Below are 19,821 nucleotides of genomic sequence, written 5' to 3' on the forward strand. Positions count from 1 at the left end.
GTGGTTCCGATATGACCCTCTTCTGCTGCAGAACGAAGATTTAAAGCAACTTGGTGACAATAAGAAGTCTAAAAGGGCTTAAAGGAATATATATTTACCACTGACAGTATTTAATAGTTTCAACATTGATACATTGTTTCTATTGCATGCAAAAACAGTCAAATTTCATATTTGAGATCCACAGGTAAACTGACCTTGCACTTCCTCGCAGTGAAAGGCTGCGGAGGCGTTTCTTCATCAGGGCCAGTTACACAAGTGGTGACAAAATGTTTGGAGGCTGAGATGAAGACTCACCAGGCCCACAGCGAAAACGGAATAGTTTCAGGTCTTGTGTATGTGTTGACATGCCCTGGTCAAATTCAAGACTTAATGTTATTTCACGGCTGCTCTCCGTCCAGCTGACTTTAGCTGCAGCTATTCTACGCACCAAGTAAGAAATGCAGCGACACGGAGCATCGAGTTTGATCAGCTTTTATTCCCTTGTAAATAGAATATCGATAAAAACACACCTTAAAATAACAAATCAAGGTTTATTGAACAGATGAAAAAGTAACAAAAGGCATATGTAGATTTTCTACATAGCAATTACACAACAGTCTACTTGTCCAAAAAAGGCACTAAATCTTGAAATAGAAATGAACAAGGGGATTTAAAAAAAAAACAAAAATAATAAAAAAATCTGATCCAACATCCATCCAGTTGAGGTTTTATATTTTTGTTTTACAGAGATGTGTTGAAGAGCTTATTGCCAGACCGATGGACCATCGTTTTTTTTTCTAAAACTGCTAGAAGAAGTGTAGCGTTTCCAGTCCCTGGCTAATGGGATGAGAAGATTTAAGGCCGGAGAGCACACAGTAAATGACAACCGCATGAAAGATGTACATATAGAAAACTGTTTTCATCTGGAGAATGTTCAGAAATAAACATGATTGAAGGCAGATGTTGACCTGCATTTGTACAAATGAGGGGGAAAATAAAATAAAATAAAAGACTCGACAAACATCAATACAGATCAGACAGAACTGGAAGAGCAAAACCCTCTGGAAGAGGGTTTTCTTTTCACAACAACTCAGTGATTACATCACGTTCTGGCACAAAACGGTCATCAGGACACAGAACCTAAATCGACAGAATGAAAACAGGTTGAGGCTGAAAACAGGAAGCCGATGGGGAGAAAAAGGAGGGGTTAGCTTATTTTAAATACTGGCAAATCAATCAGTAATTTGTCTATTTCTGCAACACAACGTGTTCTGAATGAACAATCTACTCTTTTTTTTTTTTTTTAACACGATGAGAAAAGATCCCATAATCTAAAACCAGTTTGCTCAGATCCCTTCCATGTAGTCCTCTCCTGTTTTCAACAGATACAGTATATGTCCTTTAGTTTGAATAATTTCAAAATGGCAACACCAGACCCCAGTAAGCCTGCCACGTAGGCAGCGGATGAAATGATTCAAATAATCTCATGACAGCAGATTTTGTTTTCCTAAACTAACGACTGGCTTCCTTTCACAAAGGTTTCTGCTAAGCAGATTTAAACCAAAAAGAAAAGGTTTTTGGTGTAAATAATAATAATAAGAAGAAAAAAAGATGACAGAGAGCTACATAACTGATAATGCCACTAACGCTTAAAGCAAAGACGGACAGCTCTGCTGTCACAAAAATGGAAACAGTCCATCACCGAAAACACTGAAGATTCGTGTTAAAATCTCCCAAATTAGGAAGGATTTGAACAACTGATTTACTGGAGCAGAACTTCCCTTTACGATCAGTTTTATATTTATTCAACCTACTTAGAGAAGCGGTTTCACCCAGCATCACATTTCTTTACTTTTTGTTTTGTTTTTTTTATTAAAAAAAAGAACTTCATCACAGTTTTCCGACAGCGAGACCGTTCTCTGATCTGGTTTTTCTTTTAAAAGTCTAAAAAAAAAAAAAAAGTGGAAGCAGCAGCAGCAGAGTAACGTTTGAGGAGTAGCTTCTAGCTGACGTGGAGTGTCTGAGGTATCCGTGTCAAAGTTTAACTCTAAAATAAGACGTCAGCCTTTACATCACTGAAAAACGATGAACTGCTTTGAATGTACGGCCATTACAGAAGCCCGTTTGCTCAAAAACATACTAAAACATCTGGTAATCAAAATACAAAAATTAAGACTTGCTAAAACTCCAAATGAAGCGATTTGCACTTGACCTGCTGATTCCGGTTTGAACTTATTTGGGTTTTAAGGTTAAGGATTGATGGTTCTTTGATAGTGGTCACCATTTTGATTTGACAAAGTAAATCTAAAACTATCCATTATTTCTTAAAATTGTTAGCTTCTAGCATTTATCTACTTTTAGCTAAATACAAAAAGTCCATCAAGGCACAAGCAGCAGGTTGTGTTTAATGGTGGGAGTTTTTACTTTTGACGTATCTCAATAATGATTAGGGGGGAAAAAAGTTTTTTTTTTTTTTTACTATTGAATCAGCCGATTCCGATCTCTGGCTGAATAATCGGTGCATTTCCAGTAAAATTTGCCACTTTTTTCCAACCCAAGCTGGCTTACCCCCCAGTTTATTATTAAATCGTTAAAGTTCTTAGCTCATTATTTGAAACTGTAAACTAAGTTGCCACTTCAGTTACAAACTAGGACTATATTCTTATAACTTCTTACTGAATCAAGATGTTGTGAAGCATAATTCATTGCATAACCACCTAGCATTTTACATCTGTTTTCCTGCTCAAGTTGCCCTTGGTAAAATCCATTTTACTTTCACTTAGGAATCCCTTGGTGCAAAGACGATAATGATTCGGGCCGGCTGTATCACACTTTAACCCAAACCAAGTGTTTCATCCCAGCGGTAGAGGATGTAGGACTTTTTAGAAAGGTCAGGAACAATTTGGAGCTCCCATTAAAAATAGAAATAGGAGCCAAGCAGAAATCTAGCCCACATTTGGTATTCTGACCTTTTCATGCCTTTTTTTAGCCGACTGCCAAATGATTGGCGCACAGCTGGGTGGGCTTTCCCTTCACTACTCCTTTGCTCCGTTAGGTAGTGCACCGAGTTGTTTACCAACCACCACAAAGTGCGCCAGTCACAAAAAAAATCAACCTAAGTGAGCATACATCTGTGAGCTACAGCAGTGTTTGGGTGTTTGGAAAGAATCATAAAACGGTAACCTGTAGCAACCGGGTCGTTACGGCAAAAATGAGCACCGTTATTATTGTAACTGCAGCTTGAAATTTCCGTTCTTATTGGCAACAAGACTCAATTATTTAAAAAAAAAAAAAACTTCTCTCTTTTAAAGTTATCTGAGAATCTAGTCATGTAGCAAAGACTCTGAACCAGTAACACTGTTGTTTTTCTCTGCTGGTTTTGTATGTAGTTTTGTGAACAGTAAATAACTTGCTAAAACAGCTCGACTTGATTTTTAACAACCAACCAGTGACCATAACTTCCCAGGCCAGACAGCTTTAGACGTCTAACAGAGTTACCAGTATTATTATGGATTTTTGTTCTCTACAGTGTTGCACGTTTTAATAATGAGCTCACTCCTCATCATTTGTTACAATGACGCCATAATAAAATGTTAGTGCTTTGTTTGGGGCGTCGCTTCACCCAAATCTGCCCTCTGGTGGTCATTAAAAGAAATGCAGAGTTTTAAACTAGCTTGTAAGCTGCATATTGAGTAAGAATGGACCAGATGTTTGACAAGAAGCTAAAAAATATGGCAGACTTCCACAACGGCTGTACGTTCAGGTATTATATTAAACTTTTTTTTTTTTTCAATATATGTTTTTAAGAGCTGAAGCGCTTCTCAGTGTAGTTAGTTTGATAGCATTCATCAGTGGAGTAAACCGAGAGAGAGAAACTGAGGGAGGTTAGCAACCATTATTTTTCTCTTCCTACTGCTGCTGCTCTACCGTTCACTCAAAGTGATCGCTAAAAGTTACAAACAGCTGGGACTCTAAGCACCATCGTATTCAATAAAGTGTCACTAAAACAAAACAAAAAAACAGATCAATACAACTAATTTGTGGCAGTATGTGTTTAAAACACATGGCACACCCAGAGGAAGCACAGATATACCAAAAAAAAAAAAAAATTAAAAATTAAAGATAAAACAAAAATAGGAAGATGATGTAATTCACATGATTATTTGACACATCTGATGCGCCTTTCTGATTAGCACGTCTCTTTTGTTTAGAGCCATCCGTAACTATAACACACGTCAAAAATACACCGATAACAAAACTCAATACTTTGGCTAATGTTCCACGCACCTTTCACCGACAACACTCACTCAGGCTGATAGTTCCTCTCGATAGATGCTTATATGTTTATATATTGTTACATAAAGTATACCATATGGGTGGATGTGTGTGTGTGTGTGCGCGCACACACACCTACTTACACGGTTTGTGTACGTTTTCAGCTCACTTTTTGTTTGTAGCTTCTAAAACGGGCTGAATCCATCCCAACCGACTCGTCTACGTCGAAGGCAGATCTCACAGTGATCAATCATTCTTGGACACAAAAATGAATAAATAATAACCGACCGAACTTCAAAAGTCGCTTTACATGGCTATATTATATACAAACGTCTGTAGTTTTGGCTTTCTTTGAGTCGCAATAAAATCTAAGAAGTGAATACTGAGTCTTTTTTTTATATCTACTGAATACCACGTTCATAAATATCGCTTAAATTTATAGCCTTAAAATACTCTGAGCAGCTGTTTTTAATGCAGCTTAAATTCCTATTTAGTTTCTGACGGGCATGTGGAAGCAGTGCATTAAAAAAAATAAAGTCTCTCAGATCAGCTGAAGAAAATATTTAAAAAAAAAACTGAAAGTACTGAACCTGAAGTTAGACTCTAAAAAAAAAAAAAAAAAAAGAAAAACCGCTTTCATATTTGAAAGTCAGTGAAAAAATGTTTAAACTATATTTAGCGTTAGATTTTATGCGTTGCCTTGCAAAAGTATTCACATCCCAAGATCTTTTTCTTTTCTTTTACAATGTGTTGGTTGCAGCCACAAATGGCAGAGTATTTATGGGGAATTTTATGTGATGGACCAACAAATTGTAGTGTTATGAGCAACTCTGATTATCGACTTTCCTGTTTCTGGAGGATATATAAAAAAAACCATCCAGAGCATGACACCGCCACTACCCTGTTCTGATATTGGGGGAGGGGGTAAATAAATAAAAAAAATCAGGATATCTGTGACGATGTGCCTCATCCATAAGGGTAGACCTATTCAGTCCATTTCCATGCTCCGGGCTCAGAGCGACGTCATGAAATACAGGATTTCCCTCAGTGTATTATAAGCCTGGCGGGCCACCAGGCTTTCCTTATGCCCCCACCAGGCTGAGCATTGTTAATTTATTTGAGGTTTTTTTCTCCGAAGAGTTTTTGCGGCGCTAGTGGCTCGTATTTTTTTGTACAGTAGGCAGACAGGAAGGAGGGGTAAGGAGAGGGGGGAAGACATGCGGCAAAGGTCGTCAGGACCGGGAGTCGAACCCGTGACGTCCACGTCGAGGACTAAGGCCTCCAAGCGTGGGGCGTGCTAACCTCCTATGCCATCACAGCACGCCCCATTTGACTTTTTTTTAATGATTGCCTTTTTTTAAAGACTTTATAGTTGGTGTTTAGGTATTAATTTTTCAGTCTTCCAATAACGCATAACTATAAAGTTATACTTTCAAATTTCCTGTCAACCATAAACATGTTTTACCCTAACAATATGCCGGGATGACTGCAGGATGACTGCCCTAGCGCCCCGAGCTTAGCAAGTTTTCTGGGGGAAACCCTGACATATAAATATTGGCTAATATCATTTATCGGCCATAGCAGCATTATTAATATATCAGACATCAATATTGGCACAAATTTGTAAATAGGTGCATTAACACCCCAATAAAACAACATTAAATATAGTGGTTGTAATCTGACTAAACGGGAAAAGCTTCAAGGGTTGTGAATATATTGCAAAGGCATGTCAACCAAGACACTCCTTAAATGTGTCTATATTTTATAGCCATTTTAGTTATTATATACTAAGCTTACTCTGCGGGGTTGGGGGGGGATTATTCTGCTTCTGCCTCTCTGAAGATAATTACTTTTCATTATCATAAAAACTGCTGCGACCTCAAGCTTGTTCTGTGCCTACAAGGATTCATCTGCCAGAAATCTGGCGTGAAATGCGACGACGATCAAAATAAAAGATTCAGTAAAAATAAGAAAAGGAAAAAAAAAAGAAAACCATGAAGCTCATTTTTATATTCCTATACACTGAGGCTGTTCAGTTGAAATCACAGTGCAAGACCCCTGAAAGCGTTTGATTCCCAAGCCAAATACAGCGTAGCCCTGCTGTGAGTGATGCAGTCTTCTCTGCGGACGCGAGGCTTCGTGTCCCGCTGGACGGCCATCCGGGGAAGATTTAAACCGATCCCCAATCGAAAACAACCCAGCAAAGAAATCGCCTGGGACCATTCGGGCCCTTTCCCTGGAAGCGTCGGAGAAACCGACTTTTCTTTGCAGGATCTGATCTGAGACGCACGTTTGAATCTCCCGCGGATGGCCAGAGACGGCTAAAGTATAAAGGTTCGTCGTTATCATCATATTACACTATTAACAGCTATACGAGTGTAGAAGAGTAGGTTGGTGGTTGGAGGTAGGGTTGGGAGGTATCTCAGGGTTGGAGTTTTACACAACGTTTGGTCTTTTTGTTCACTTATAACATTCCTATAAAATCTGCTTGCATATAATGGACACCTGTTCTGACGGCTCCAGCGTGTGACGGGTTTCCCCCTCCGTCAGTCGTCATCCACGCTTTCCGTCTTGATCTGATTCCCCGCGTCCGCCTGATTGGCTGAGGCCGGGCTGCCGCGGCCGGCCGCCGTCTTCTCCGACGTCGCCGGGTCCTGCGGTTCGGAGAGCACGACGTGGAGGCCGGGGTCGTCCTGGAGGGACGGGGACGGGGGGGACCAGGACGCGCCCGTCATTCTGGATCCTTCTGCCTGAGAGCCCGCCCCAGACAGGAGGGAGCGACCGATCAGCGAGGCGCCCCGCTGGCCTCCCCTGGCCAGGGCGGAGAACCAGCTGGGCAGCTGCGGCGGAACCTGATGAAGGGGAAACATTAGGAAGATGGTCAGCAGATGTCGGGATTGTTTGGTTACCAGGGCTGTAACTTACGATTCTTTCACTAAAGCAATTAATTGTATAAAAATTTTTAAAAAAAGCACTTTCTGCAGATTTTTTCCGCTTAGCCACTTCCCAATGTTAGAAGATGCAAATAAGAAAACAATTCAGCTCTTTTTTTAAAATAAGAAAAACATTTTATTGCATAAAATATAACACACATTCCTTCAGTGTACACTAGATCATTTGTAGCTAAGGATGCATCTGCAGCTACAAAAATACTTGTTACATTAACATGTGAAAAGCTCAACTTAACACCAATACAGTGTAGTGTTGCTCTGTTTATGTATTTAATCATTACAAAAAGTGCTCCATTTTATATATTTTTTTTACAGAATTGGAATCAGGCGAAGCTCACACTGTGCCACTCGAGTTCTAGGTGGAACGTATTTACAAAGATTTCTCTTTTCATCTTGAACGCAAAACATATACATTTTTGTACAGTTTTGTTGGTGGTTACTGCTCTGTGTGTTATTCTTGTAGCAATTTGCTCGTCTTTGATTTTGTTAGAGTCTTTATACCCCAGTTAACGATTAATCAACTACTAAATTAGTCAACAATTAATCACAACCAGTCGTTCAGCCCTAACAGTTACCTGGGTGGGAGAGGACAGGTCAGCTCGACTAAAGCCAAACTGCCTGGCCGAAGCTCTCTTGTCAAACAGGGACACGTCGCAACCCTGAAACACGCAACAGGTTAATTACACGCTGCATTAAACATGGCGGAGCCGTGGATTGTGCGTGAAGTTAACTCGCTGTGCAGGTCCAGCTCACCTGGTCAGGGAAGTCGTTGCCGTCCACCTCGTCGCCGTTGGACTGGCCTCCTGGACTTTCGACCTCGATGCCATGGCTCTCTAAGATGGCTGCTTCTTCAAAAACACAAACCTTATCATAGCATATCAAAGCTGAACGAGCGGCAAGAGTAAACGGCAGGCGAGGGGAGGGCCGGCTCTAAAAGACCAACCAGGGTTTCGAGAATGTTCAGTCAGCTTCTCAAATATTACACATGCATGTAAGTTACACAAACGATGACATTTTCCTAACTTTATAGTAGAATTAAGTTAAATACAACCTAAATTGAGGATTTCCAGCTCTGGCTTGTGACTTGAGTGTTTTTCTAGCTTTCAACACCTCCCTTCAGTATATAACAAGCTTTAGATGTTAATGGCATGTTTTAAACAACTATTGGATTTAATTGCTTACGTTCACATTTTTATAAGGGGGCAGAATTATTTCACAGGTCTGTGGGGAAGGAGGAATGTTTGAGGGGGCTAATTGCTTTGGCGTTTGGTCACAGTGTATTAGTGTAATGCCCAAAATATTCAGCACAGCTATAAATCACATCTAAACCTGATTTAAGACGGAGTACAAAAATGAACCTCGTTCAGTTTTGAACAGGGTTTAAGACTTTATGACACGTGGAGTTAAGATTTTTATACTTGAGGTTTTTCTAGAATTGCGCTGGTGTTGGTGGCAGTCGTTGCACGTTTGGACAATTATCCCCTCTGGTTTTGGATGCTGTGCAGCTGGAAAACCAAAGGGGATAATTGTTGTTTTTTTTTACAACTGGGAGAAGGTGATTAGCTTCTAAAAAGCTTAAATAATACCTGAACTATGACCCCAGAACCCAGGGGAGTTGGAAAGCAGGCTGCATGGATGCAGAGCAGGGCCAAAGAGATGCTCGGCTTTCTAACCAAACAGCCAGACAGAGGTATCAAGAGGAACGGCACAAGCAAATGAGGCAGGTTAGCAGAGCTACATAACTGATGTTGTCATCCAGAACATGATACTGTGGAATATTGTCTCTGCTGCCCTGAAATTGAGCTGTTGGCATATCATGATGGTCATCAGGCTGCCATACAGGCTTCAGTCAGAGGCTTCTTCAGATTTGTTGCAAGACTGACTGCTACCAGAAATCCTTCCTGCCCACAGCATCACCATCCACAGTGACATTTTGAATATACTTAGATGATGGGTTATGTCAATATTTAATCAAATGGTATTTTTGAACTGATGTATACATTTGTTCACAGATTGCTATTTTAAAATGGATGAAGGGATTATTAAACATACGATTTCACACATTTTATTGTCATTTGTCAAAGTTTATTGTCAAAGTTAAAAAATGATATATTATATGATATAACAATAATATAAAATAATATAATATTGTATAATTTTGATTAGCTTACATTTAGACCTGCTCTTGCTCCCCTCTGCTGTCATCTTGCCTCGTAGTTTGTCTATGTGTTTTCTATGTGCATTCTAGTTTTTAGTATTTTTACTAAGTGCATTGTAGTTGTTATTTTGTTTATGTAACTATGTAGTTTTACTTTTATTTCTTTAGGGTGACTTTTACCAGATGTTTGAGGACTTTCGGTGAAAAATAGCCTTCTGGCTAACTCTGGTAAATGTCAATAACATGCACTGTCTCTAAAATAACTAAATAAATTCAAATTTAAATAAAATTATTAGTATTGTTATAAAAATATTTAAATAAAAATAGTAAAATCTCAACAGTTGGACAACTAGATAACATCTAAAATGTAGTGTACTCCAGTATAAATGCATGAGCATCTAATACAAACACAGAAGTAAACATTACCTATGTTGGCACGCCTCTTGATGTCTTTACGGCGGTTGGCGAACCAGTTGTAGACCTTGAGAGACGTAACTCTCTCCAAATCAGACAGCTTCTTTCCTGCCACACACACACACACACACACACACACACACAGACACGTGACCTCTGGACTGCCTGCTTCATTGTCTCCATGATTACAATACAAAGTATGATGCAGTCGAACAGTTTGTGGTAAATAAAAGTTGGCGAACATAATACCTGGTTTTTGAATGACAGCATTGCAGGCAGTGGCAATCTCCTCCCTCTTTGCTTCGTCGGGATACTGGTTATCACTGAAGTAGCTGTTTATACATAATCACATTCATTACAGGCAAGTCCTTTTACTGTACCTGCAATCAGTGAACGTTCTCGCATGTCACAGCACAGCCACAGACTTGAATATATAGACACGTTTGCATGTTAAAGTTTATAGCTGGAAACAGGCCATCCATAGCCGCGCTGCTGCAGTAGATCAATGCTGTTAACAAAATGAAACCTGGAGATGTAAGTATTATTAATTCAGTGCGGTGTGCCTCAGCAAAGCAGAAAGAAACGCAGAAAACCCTTGAATCACTCAAAACCACTCCTATTCTTTGTTTTTCATGCTCTCTGCATTGGCTATGCTACACACAAACCTGTTGTCATAGCAACTGACTGACAACACCTCCACAGGTTTCAACACCAAAAAACATGCAAACGTTTCCCACACAAAGAACATTCAACATTATAGGCTCGGTGTTCATTTTGTGATTATTAAGAAGAGATCATATGAACACCGCGGTGGTTGATTAGCTCATTTAAACACCTGCTCTACTGAAGATGTGTGGATCGCCTTTTTTTTTTTATGAACCAAAACAAACCCAGTTCCACAGCACATCTACATGTTAAGGTTGTCATAGTCAGGCTAGCATAGTTGACTTACCTCTCTCACCCAAGCCATTTTTCTTTTTATTAAAACTTTTCACTGACATGTGATACCCTTGGTCCTTGTTATCTAGTTGTTGATATGTTGATAATTAGTAGCAATGCCCTGCATCCTTTTTTCTTTTACATCAGCCGTACATTTAAGATTAAGCGCATTATGCTGACAACTCGACAGCTAAAACCAACGGTGGTCATCAGTGGCTAGCAGTTTTGTTGATTTTGTGTGAGTTACTTCACACTGCAACACGTCTATAGATCCATTCGATAAATTAGAATATTATTGGAAAGTTCATTTATTGCAGGAACTTTATCACTCAGTGAAACACATTACATAGAGTAATTACACACAGACGGAGGTTGATTTATTTCTGTTAATTATGATTATTTTTTTGTTTAGAGTTAATAAAGACATGACTTTAAAATTAGAATATTACCAAAAACAGTTTTAATACAGAACTGTAGCCTTAATGAAAATTAAGTTTAATACCTGCTGAACTTGACAGGTTTAAATGTGCTTCACTGGGTCCCATATTCTAATTTATTGACTATGGCTGTACGTTTATATGAACACTCAAAGTTTCCAACAGGAAGCACAAGCTACTGTAAAATCTTGATTTTGTTGCTCACCTCTCCATGACAGCCAGACACTCCTTCCTCCAGGTGAATCTGCTGCCCCGTCTCAGCCGGAAGCCCCCAGGGGCCGAGGCGAACGGTGGGGGGGTCTGGTGCCAGTCCATCATATCCTCCAGAGCCAGCGGGGCCGCCCGCATGGCCAGAGTGGCGCCTGTTGTTACGCAGATTGTTAGCTTGCAGAAGTTTAACCCGAACCCACATTAAGAAGGTTCTTGTTCACACATGGTTACCGGGGTTCGTCTTCTCCAGCTGGTACCAGCGAAAGAAGGCCCGTTTCTTCTGCTCGCTGAGGTCCGACCCCTGCTGGAGGAGCCAGTGGGAGATCCGACTCTGACTGATCCCTGGAGGATGACGACTTCGTGTCACTCGGTAGGGCTTGTCAAGCACTTTTTTTGTTTTTTGTTTTACTCTAGTGTTTCGTCGGACCAACACTCACCTGTTACCTGAGCAACCACGGCCTGGGAGATCCGTCTGTTCGCCAGGAAGGACTTGATCTCCTCTTTGATCACACTGCTGTCCCTCCTACAATACACAGCCACAAAGTACAAAACCTATCTAAATCTACAACATCAGAGGAGAATATTAGTTCACACTTATACTGTAGCATGCAGGTAGCAGAAACAGTGTCTAAAAACGTGTGTAGGTGTGAGGATGTCTGAAGATAATGTTGTTTGCTCTGCCTCTAGTTTGAATTCATCTTCACACATTTTCAAATCAATACTACCGAGATGCTGCAGCCCGACTGCAGATGAGACGCATCAGAGTACGTGTGTGTGTGAGTGTGTGTGTACATGTGTGTGTGTTTGTGATTCAGACTGATATGATCCTCTGACTGAATGCAGCTTTATCTACCAGGGCTGGGCGATACTGCTTAAAAATAACATCTCAATTTTTTTTTTAACCGGATCTGATTTTAATTTATTTTTTTCTCGCTTTCTTTACTAAAAAAAAAAATAAAAAATTCAAAAAGTGGCTTTCATTTCAATCGTTGCTTTCTGTAGGTATCAGAAAGCGATGCTACGATCCTATCAGGGTTAGGCTCTGGATATTTTTGTTTAATTATAAAAAATGGATTATATGATATTAGCAGATTAAGGACACCATTATACAAGTAAAATTGTCTTAAAAGTTGACCTGAATTCAAAGTCCAACAAATAGATAGAATCTGACAAATAAGATGGCCGCCCTGGGCGTGCTGACATGACTCTGAATTATGGAAACTCAAGGAGTGCATTCATGGAAAAAAAAATCCAGATTTTCTAAAAATGAAATCTTCAACAATCAAAAATTCAATTAAAATCAATAAAATTAATTTATCACCCAGCCCTAATGTACTTTAACTGTTCATCTCTTTCAGTCTGCATTTAAAAACTTTATTTTTATCAAAGACTTTTGCCTTTGGTCCTTCTTAGAACAATACTATGTAAAGGACTACGTTTGGTTTTCTTTTGATCTGGCTCTTTTTTTGATATTGGTTCATCTTCTTCTAAGTCTGGTCACATCTTACCTCATCAAGAACTCCACTTTATCATCCAGATCCAAGTCTTCCTCACTGGCCTCAAACCCAAAGCCCGGTGCAGTCACGCTGCCTCCGACCAGAGGAAACCGCGGCGGAGAAAGCTTCCCGTTGGCGACGGCGCCAAGTCCATTCTGGACAACAACCGGCGAGGCTGTCGGGACCGGCAGAGGCGGGGAGGCGGTGTCCAAGTTGTTGCCAGGTGACAGGGAGAGTCGGTTGTCCGGAAAAACCGTCTGAGTGGAGGCGCAAGTGGTGGACGAAGAGGCAGAGACGGAGTTGGAGGAAGACAAGGAAGACGAGGGCGGCAGGTAGGAAGCTTTGCGGGCCTGCTTGTGGCCATTCTGTTGGTCCAGGTGATCGAGCGTGTCCAGGGCGTGGAGGACCTCCACCTGAGTAATGCCGGTCCGTCGGAGCCTCTGGAGGAGATCGATCTGTTCGATGGTGAAGCGAGGCTCCTCACTCTGCTGGAACATCCTGGAAAACATCAAGATAAGAAAGAGTTCAAAGTTGGAGCGCACAGCAATTGCAATATTCTGTGCAATCACCAACGTTTAAAAAACCTGACCTGCCGATTCAGATATTTTTTAAACAACCTGTCATATGTTATAAGGTCACAATTAGGGATGCACGATATATCGGCAGTAACATCAGTATCTGCCTATATGAGTAATTTTAACAGATCAGTATCAGCCCGCAACAAACTGCCGATATTAACGACCTGTATTTATTTCCATCTTGTTGCTGTCTGTTACTTTGAGTTGTTTTTTTCCCAAACATGTCAAAACGGTGAGGAAATATATACGATATAGGTAAATATCGGTTATGGGTCATAAAATCAGTATTAATATTGGATCTCGATACTGGCCCAAATTTTCATATTGGCGCATCCCTAGTCAATAAAGACTTTCAATGTTCCATGAAACAATAAAAAAAAACTTATTGTGCTGTATACAAGTGTTGGGTACATAAAGGAGGCTCCTCTCTAGTAGGTACCACAGACTGCGGATAAGGCCATCAGTAGCAGAGCATTGTGTTACAAGTAGGGCTATGTGATATATCACTAAGATATATGAAATATTAGTATCTCAAAAGACTGTTTGGAATGTATTATTTCTTATTTGTTGGCTTCTATATTTGAAGAGTCAGGAAATTGCAGCATATAGTGAATCCTTAATGTCTGATGACCTCTACTCATTGTTTAGAGTGGCGGTCAGACACTCCACCAACTGGCTGATGATATTACTGCTTTTGTGATTTGAGATGACCAAGTCAGCATTTTACTGGAGGGCTTGTTATACTATATGTTTTGCAGAAACTGACTTGTGTCGGTTTTATTTCAATTTAACAATAAAAAGTAACCAGAAAAATTCCTGGAAGAAATTTTGGCCCGAAAACTGGGAGTAGTGATGGACTCAGACCTGAACTTTCAGAGACACATAAAGAACATTTCCAGGAATAAAGGACTAATGTCTCAGTGAGATCTAAAGAAAATCATCCATGTGTTTATCTTTAGTGGCATTGATTACTGCAACAGTGTCTTCATAGATCTGCCTAAAAAAAAAAAAAAAAATTAGACAACTGCAGCTGATCCAGAACGTGGCTGCTGGCGTTCTGACTAACACCAGGAAAATGGAGCACATCGCCCCAGGTCTGAAGTCTTCCACTGCTCACTGTAGCTCAGAGGACGGATTTTAAACTACTGTAGTTAGTTTATAAATCACTGAATGATTTAGCACCAAAATGCATTAAAGATCTGTTGTCATATCAGCCTTCCAGACTTGTTTGTATGTTAATATCAGTATTTGAGCTTCAAATCCTGTCAAAAATCTTGAACCTAGGGTTACAATCAATGGTCCACGAAAAAGTAAAGCTTTTATTTTGAAATGAAAAATCACAATATGATAGTATTAGCAATTTGCTATAGAGAACAAACAACCTACTTTCCTAAATGTCGGCCTTATGCTCATATCAACGGTATTAACTAACAGTCTAACAGTATACCCTATTAGCTAAAAGTAGGCAACACTATGTCTCATGCTGACTTCAACTAATATGCTATTTTTTAGTGAAAATGCTAAAATTGGTTAACCTGCTAGCTTAGGAGGTTAGACAAAAACAGCAAGTTGACAGTTGGAGGTGAAAGCACTATGATGTGGGGATACTTCTGTCAAGCTGGGAGAAAGTAGATGGTCAGAGTTGATGTAAAAAAATTGATGGACAAAACACAGGACAATACTAGAAAGAAATCTGTTAAATGGTTGAAAACCAGCCCCCAAGACTCAGCCAAGGGTTTATGTCTAGCAACCCAAAACATATAGCCATAGCTGTAGTGGAATGGCTTAGATCTTTTCATGACTTACAATGGTCAGAGTCAATCTTTAGCAAAACTTTAAAGCATATGTCCACAGACTCCCTCTGTTCAATCTGACTGAAACATAATATACAGCATGTAACGATTAAAAAACAATCTCAACTCTTGAGGAGTTAAGACTAATAAAACAAACTAAAGAATGACTGCTTTAAATTTACATGTCAGCTTCTTAACTGCAGCATTACAAACTAAAGCGCACACACACGCACACACAGCAGCCCCTTGAACAGCGCTCTGCAGCTGCTATCCAGATATGAAGTGCATTCTTCCAGATTCAATCAGGCTTTTATTTGAGCAGAGACGTTTTCAACCCCAGTAATCATATAACGTTATGCAAATGGCCCCAGTTCTGCGTGTGCTTATTGTGTTGTGTTCCATGATTTCAAAAGGAAAATGAACCCCGAGTTCGATGCAGCTTCAGCCTGGAAAATGTACATTCTAATCATTGGTTGTATTTTTGTTGCGCCTCGACTCTTAAAGCATACAGTCACTGAATTAAACTGAAAAAAAAGAAAAGCTGCCCTGATAATAACAACAAAGCCGGTCTGTGCTAGAGGTGGGGCGGGAGGGGGAGGGAGCAGAGTAAGATAAACAGAAATAAGAGATAACGCATCCGTCTTAATGCGTTTCTTTCTGGAGCAAAGAGAGAGACAAGAAACAGGCAACAGAAGAAAATTAAAGTCAGCAGGCAGATCGACGCATATAAAAAGAAATGGAGATAGAGGGTGTGTGAGTGTGTGTGAGGGGGTGTGTGTGCGCGTGTGCTTGTGTGTCTTAGGAAAAATGCCAAGAAAATTTTACATCTCTGGCAGCCAAGCTACATAGTTTCTCTTCCTGCTGCAGAGGATGACTCATGGTATATCAAATCAGACTGAAACAAATAACAGAGAGCTGCAGAATTACAGCAAAATGGGCTTGTGTTGGTAAATTATTTATGAGGGAATATGCACGTTGTCAATCTGCATTAAATTACTTCCAGGTCTGATTTAAAAGGTGATACGGCTCAACAAATATGCACTAAAAATAGCAGCTGCAACGTCGTGCAAAAGAGCAGAGTCCTTTCGCATTGTGTCGCAGTACAATGGACAAACTTTTAAAGATTTTATTGGGATCTTATGTGCCAGACTGACACAATGTAGTGCATAACTGTGAGGAGGATGGAAAATATGCTATTTTCAAACTTTTTTTTACTTTTATTTCATTTTACAAAACAAACCAATATGGCCATTATGGAAGAGTCATAAGAAGGAAACCATTCCTGAAATAAGTCCAATTCACAGTTTGCCACAAGACATATAAATGACACAGTAAAAAAACTGATTATCTTAGGCAACATGTAAACTTTATCACAAGACAGTGCCACAGTGTAACAAGGTGGTGGCAGCATTATGCTGTGGGGATGCTAGTCGGAGTTGATGAGAAGAGGAACTAACAGAGCTAAAAACAAGAGAATCCTGTGTTAGGGGTGAAAAAGAGTTCAGACTGCAGGGAGAATGTTACACTTTAACTAGGACAGCGAGTCTGAACATACAAAGTTACAATGGAGTGGTTTAGATCAAATCATATTCATGCGTTAGAATGGCCAGGTCAAAGTCCAATCTTAAATCCGACTGGGAATCTGACAAGACATGAAAATTCATAGTCAGCCTAACCTGCAAAAGATGGTTTTACAGAAGACTCTGGGTAATTAAATAGAGCCAAATGCATGCCACACTTTACAGATTTTTACATGTAAATAAAATAATAATAAAATCATGCATTCCTTTTCTTACCCTTCACAATACTTTCTGTTTGTCTATGGCATAGGATTCAAATAGAACACATTGTGGTTGACCTGTGACAAGCTAAAGGAGTACAAATACTTTTGAAAGGTTCTGCAACACTGGAAAGCTTACATTTTTCTTACTATAATCTTTTTTCTCTGGTTTATTCTACTGTATTTACAGCTCATCTGAGATTGATTTTTCAAAAACCACGTGTGGCTTTGTGACTTGCACCATGTAGATCTGACATTGAGAGAGAGTGTGAGGAACATGTTTCGTCATCTTCCTTTGTGCAGATGTTCCCAGGCTGCACGAGTCCGAGCCTCAGAAACTCCTCAAGACGGCGGCCTGAAATCGACTGGGAGGCTCAGATGCCAAAGCGTGCGGGGAACGACGGGGTCAATCCTATAAAGCTGACAAGACGCTGGTAGCTTCTTGTAAAGTGTGTCCAAAGCAGCGTGGGGATTACATGAAAGTGCACGCGCTGCCAGAATATTTTGACCCGGCGGCTCAAAACTCTGCATTTCAAAGCGACAAGCGAGATGATTGGGAGACGAAGCTTTAGTGGTGATTCCAGTTAATGAGGTTGACCTCTGTCTGAGGATTACACAATAATCAAGACTAAAATAAAAATAAAATAAATAACTATGTAGCTCTGATAACTCTGATAAGTTCTCAGTCCTGCACACACAAACCTTCCACACCATTCTGACCTCAGCCTTCCTACACACTTTTCCTCTCAAAATTAAGTAGTTTTCCAGACTCAATTTCCCAGCATGCTTTCCTTTATAGTCCATTCTTAACATAAGTGGGTCGATAAATAGATGATGGGTGGTTAGGGGTGGGCAATATGGGCTTAGAATTTTATCACAATATTTTGTGATACTATTGTAAGAATAAAAATTATAATTAAAAAAAACAATTCATTTTTTTTAGGCACCTATATGGCTGTGCCTGCAATAGCACAACAAAAATGTTCCCATTTGAATAGGCTTCTTCAGGATGCCACTAACTTAAAGTGTGATTTAAATTGCACATTGACTACTTTTAATCACATTTTTTAAAGTACTGATATTTATTTATGCTCTTTTGAAACAGACAGTCGATAAAATAGCAAGAATAACATTTCTGATAATACTGTCAGTTCAGGAGAGGTTTTTATTAGACATCGTTAATTGAAATTTATCGAGACAACGATAAATCGAAATTCTCATCATGATTTTTTTTTTTAAAGATAAATGCTCACCGCTACACGGAACGACGGAAAAAATATAACTTTTAAACAAGTGGGATTGGAAACACAAATATTCACCATCCGATACTACATTTTACCACCTTTAATAAGCCCTGGAAAACATTTAAACCATCTTCCAGAGTTTCCCGGAGACTGTGTGGGACATTTGGATCCTGTGTGCTTTTCTCCCAAAATAACTCGATGCCCGCTGAACTCGATCTCTCCACCGAAAGAAGAGCATAAACTTGTTAAACAATAACTGTACAGCAGGGGCTGAACCCAGTGAACTGGCCGTCCAGGCTTCTTACCCAGACGTGGCATGGGGAGCGTGTTCTGCTGCACACATGTGGAAGCAAAGATCGTCTTTACGACCGGACTGGCGGCTGAAACCGCATCAAGAAAAACACCAACCGCTGCTTAAAGTGGCCAGAGGTTACACTGTGGGTGTCTCTAGGAGGTGCGGGGTTTATTATGATCAATTTCATGACCAATTGCGTAAAAGTACCCTGGGTTACAGTCCTTAAGCCTTGCTTAAACATAAACGTCTGCGCAAAAAAAAAAAAAAAATGTCCTCGCGCATATATTTTTGTTTAATTACGCATAAAACACGCGCCTGAACGGTGTTATTAACGTTTACCAACGGTTAGGAAAAGTTGACTTTGCGTTAGGCTACCGACAAACTGTATGTATACCGACAATAAGTCAAAATGTCCCGTTTTATTCAGCTGAAACCGTATAGGAGGCGTGAAACTAACCAGCCGAGGAAAACCCCGCGGCTCTGGGGGTTTTTTAAGGAGTTTGCAGTTATCACCTTACTGGGAGAGAGAGAAAAAAAAGGGGGAAATGCATCGGGGCTAGCAGCCGCAGCTGGAGCGTTTGAAGACAGCAGTTGTTAGAGCTGAAACACTCACCTTATTCCAGTCCGAGAGCCTCCACAGATGTTAGTTTGAGCATATATCTGCCGCCTCGGAGCGCAGAGACTCGGGGACTGTCACAGTTTTCCCAAAATGTCTCCCCCCTGCTTCTAATTGGGTTTCAATCCGCCGTCAGACAGATTCGCCTTTTGTCCGGCAGACAGACGCCATATTGACACTGTGACGCGAAGGCCGACGGGAGTGGTAGTTCAAAGGGTTTACTGTACCAGAAGTCCATACGGCGGGTAGTTTATTGTGGACAAGGTGATCAGTACCACAAAAAAGTTTTGGGTTTTTTTTTATATTCAGCATAGATATCTCCTGATTTTTTTCCCTTCAGGAAGTAAAGTATGTAAATATATTTCACCGAGTTATCACTTAGCTAACTTCAGTAAAACTACACCTGCATAGTATTTGGAAAACATATAACTGAGATATTACTATTAAATTAATTAAATTTTTTTTTTTGCCATTTAAACGTCTTCTCTAATTATCTTTTTATTCAATGTCCCACCATCAGAAAGTTAAGAATAAATTATTTCATTGCCCTTACATCAAATCCATCCAACTTATATATTGGCATGAAGCGAGCATCAATACATCACACTTCAAAGATAACAATCTACTGCATCAGTGATATCAGAAGCAATGATTGC

At 40.0% G+C, this 19,821-nt stretch overlaps 1 protein-coding gene across 3 annotated transcripts; it reads right to left on the reverse strand.

Annotated features, from left to right (window-relative positions):
* Nucleotides 1-5,481: 5,481 nt before the first annotated feature.
* Nucleotides 5,482-19,331, reverse strand: LOC102237785 (homeobox-containing protein 1). Of its 3 annotated transcripts, none has more exons than XM_023332515.1 (10): nt 19,163-19,331; nt 12,872-13,357; nt 11,801-11,886; nt 11,595-11,705; nt 11,359-11,515; nt 10,027-10,109; nt 9,790-9,885; nt 7,959-8,047; nt 7,781-7,864; nt 5,482-7,106 (listed from the first exon to the last, which is right to left on the reverse strand). In XM_023332515.1, exons 2-10 carry the CDS (start codon nt 13,354-13,356, stop codon nt 6,801-6,803), a joined length of 1,497 nt encoding a protein of 498 aa, XP_023188283.1. In that variant the 5' UTR covers nt 13,357; nt 19,163-19,331; the 3' UTR covers nt 5,482-6,800. The 3 variants fall into 3 exon arrangements, with proteins under 3 accessions (XP_023188283.1, XP_023188282.1, XP_014325543.1); XM_023332514.1 differs by having other exon boundaries at nt 7,959-8,050; XM_014470057.2 differs by having other exon boundaries at nt 7,959-8,053.
* Between the last annotated feature and the right edge of the window lie 490 nt (nt 19,332-19,821).

This window comes from Xiphophorus maculatus, chromosome 4 (genome assembly GCF_002775205.1).
Source record: "Xiphophorus maculatus strain JP 163 A chromosome 4, X_maculatus-5.0-male, whole genome shotgun sequence".
NCBI classification, from domain to species: Eukaryota; Metazoa; Chordata; class Actinopteri; order Cyprinodontiformes; family Poeciliidae; genus Xiphophorus; species Xiphophorus maculatus.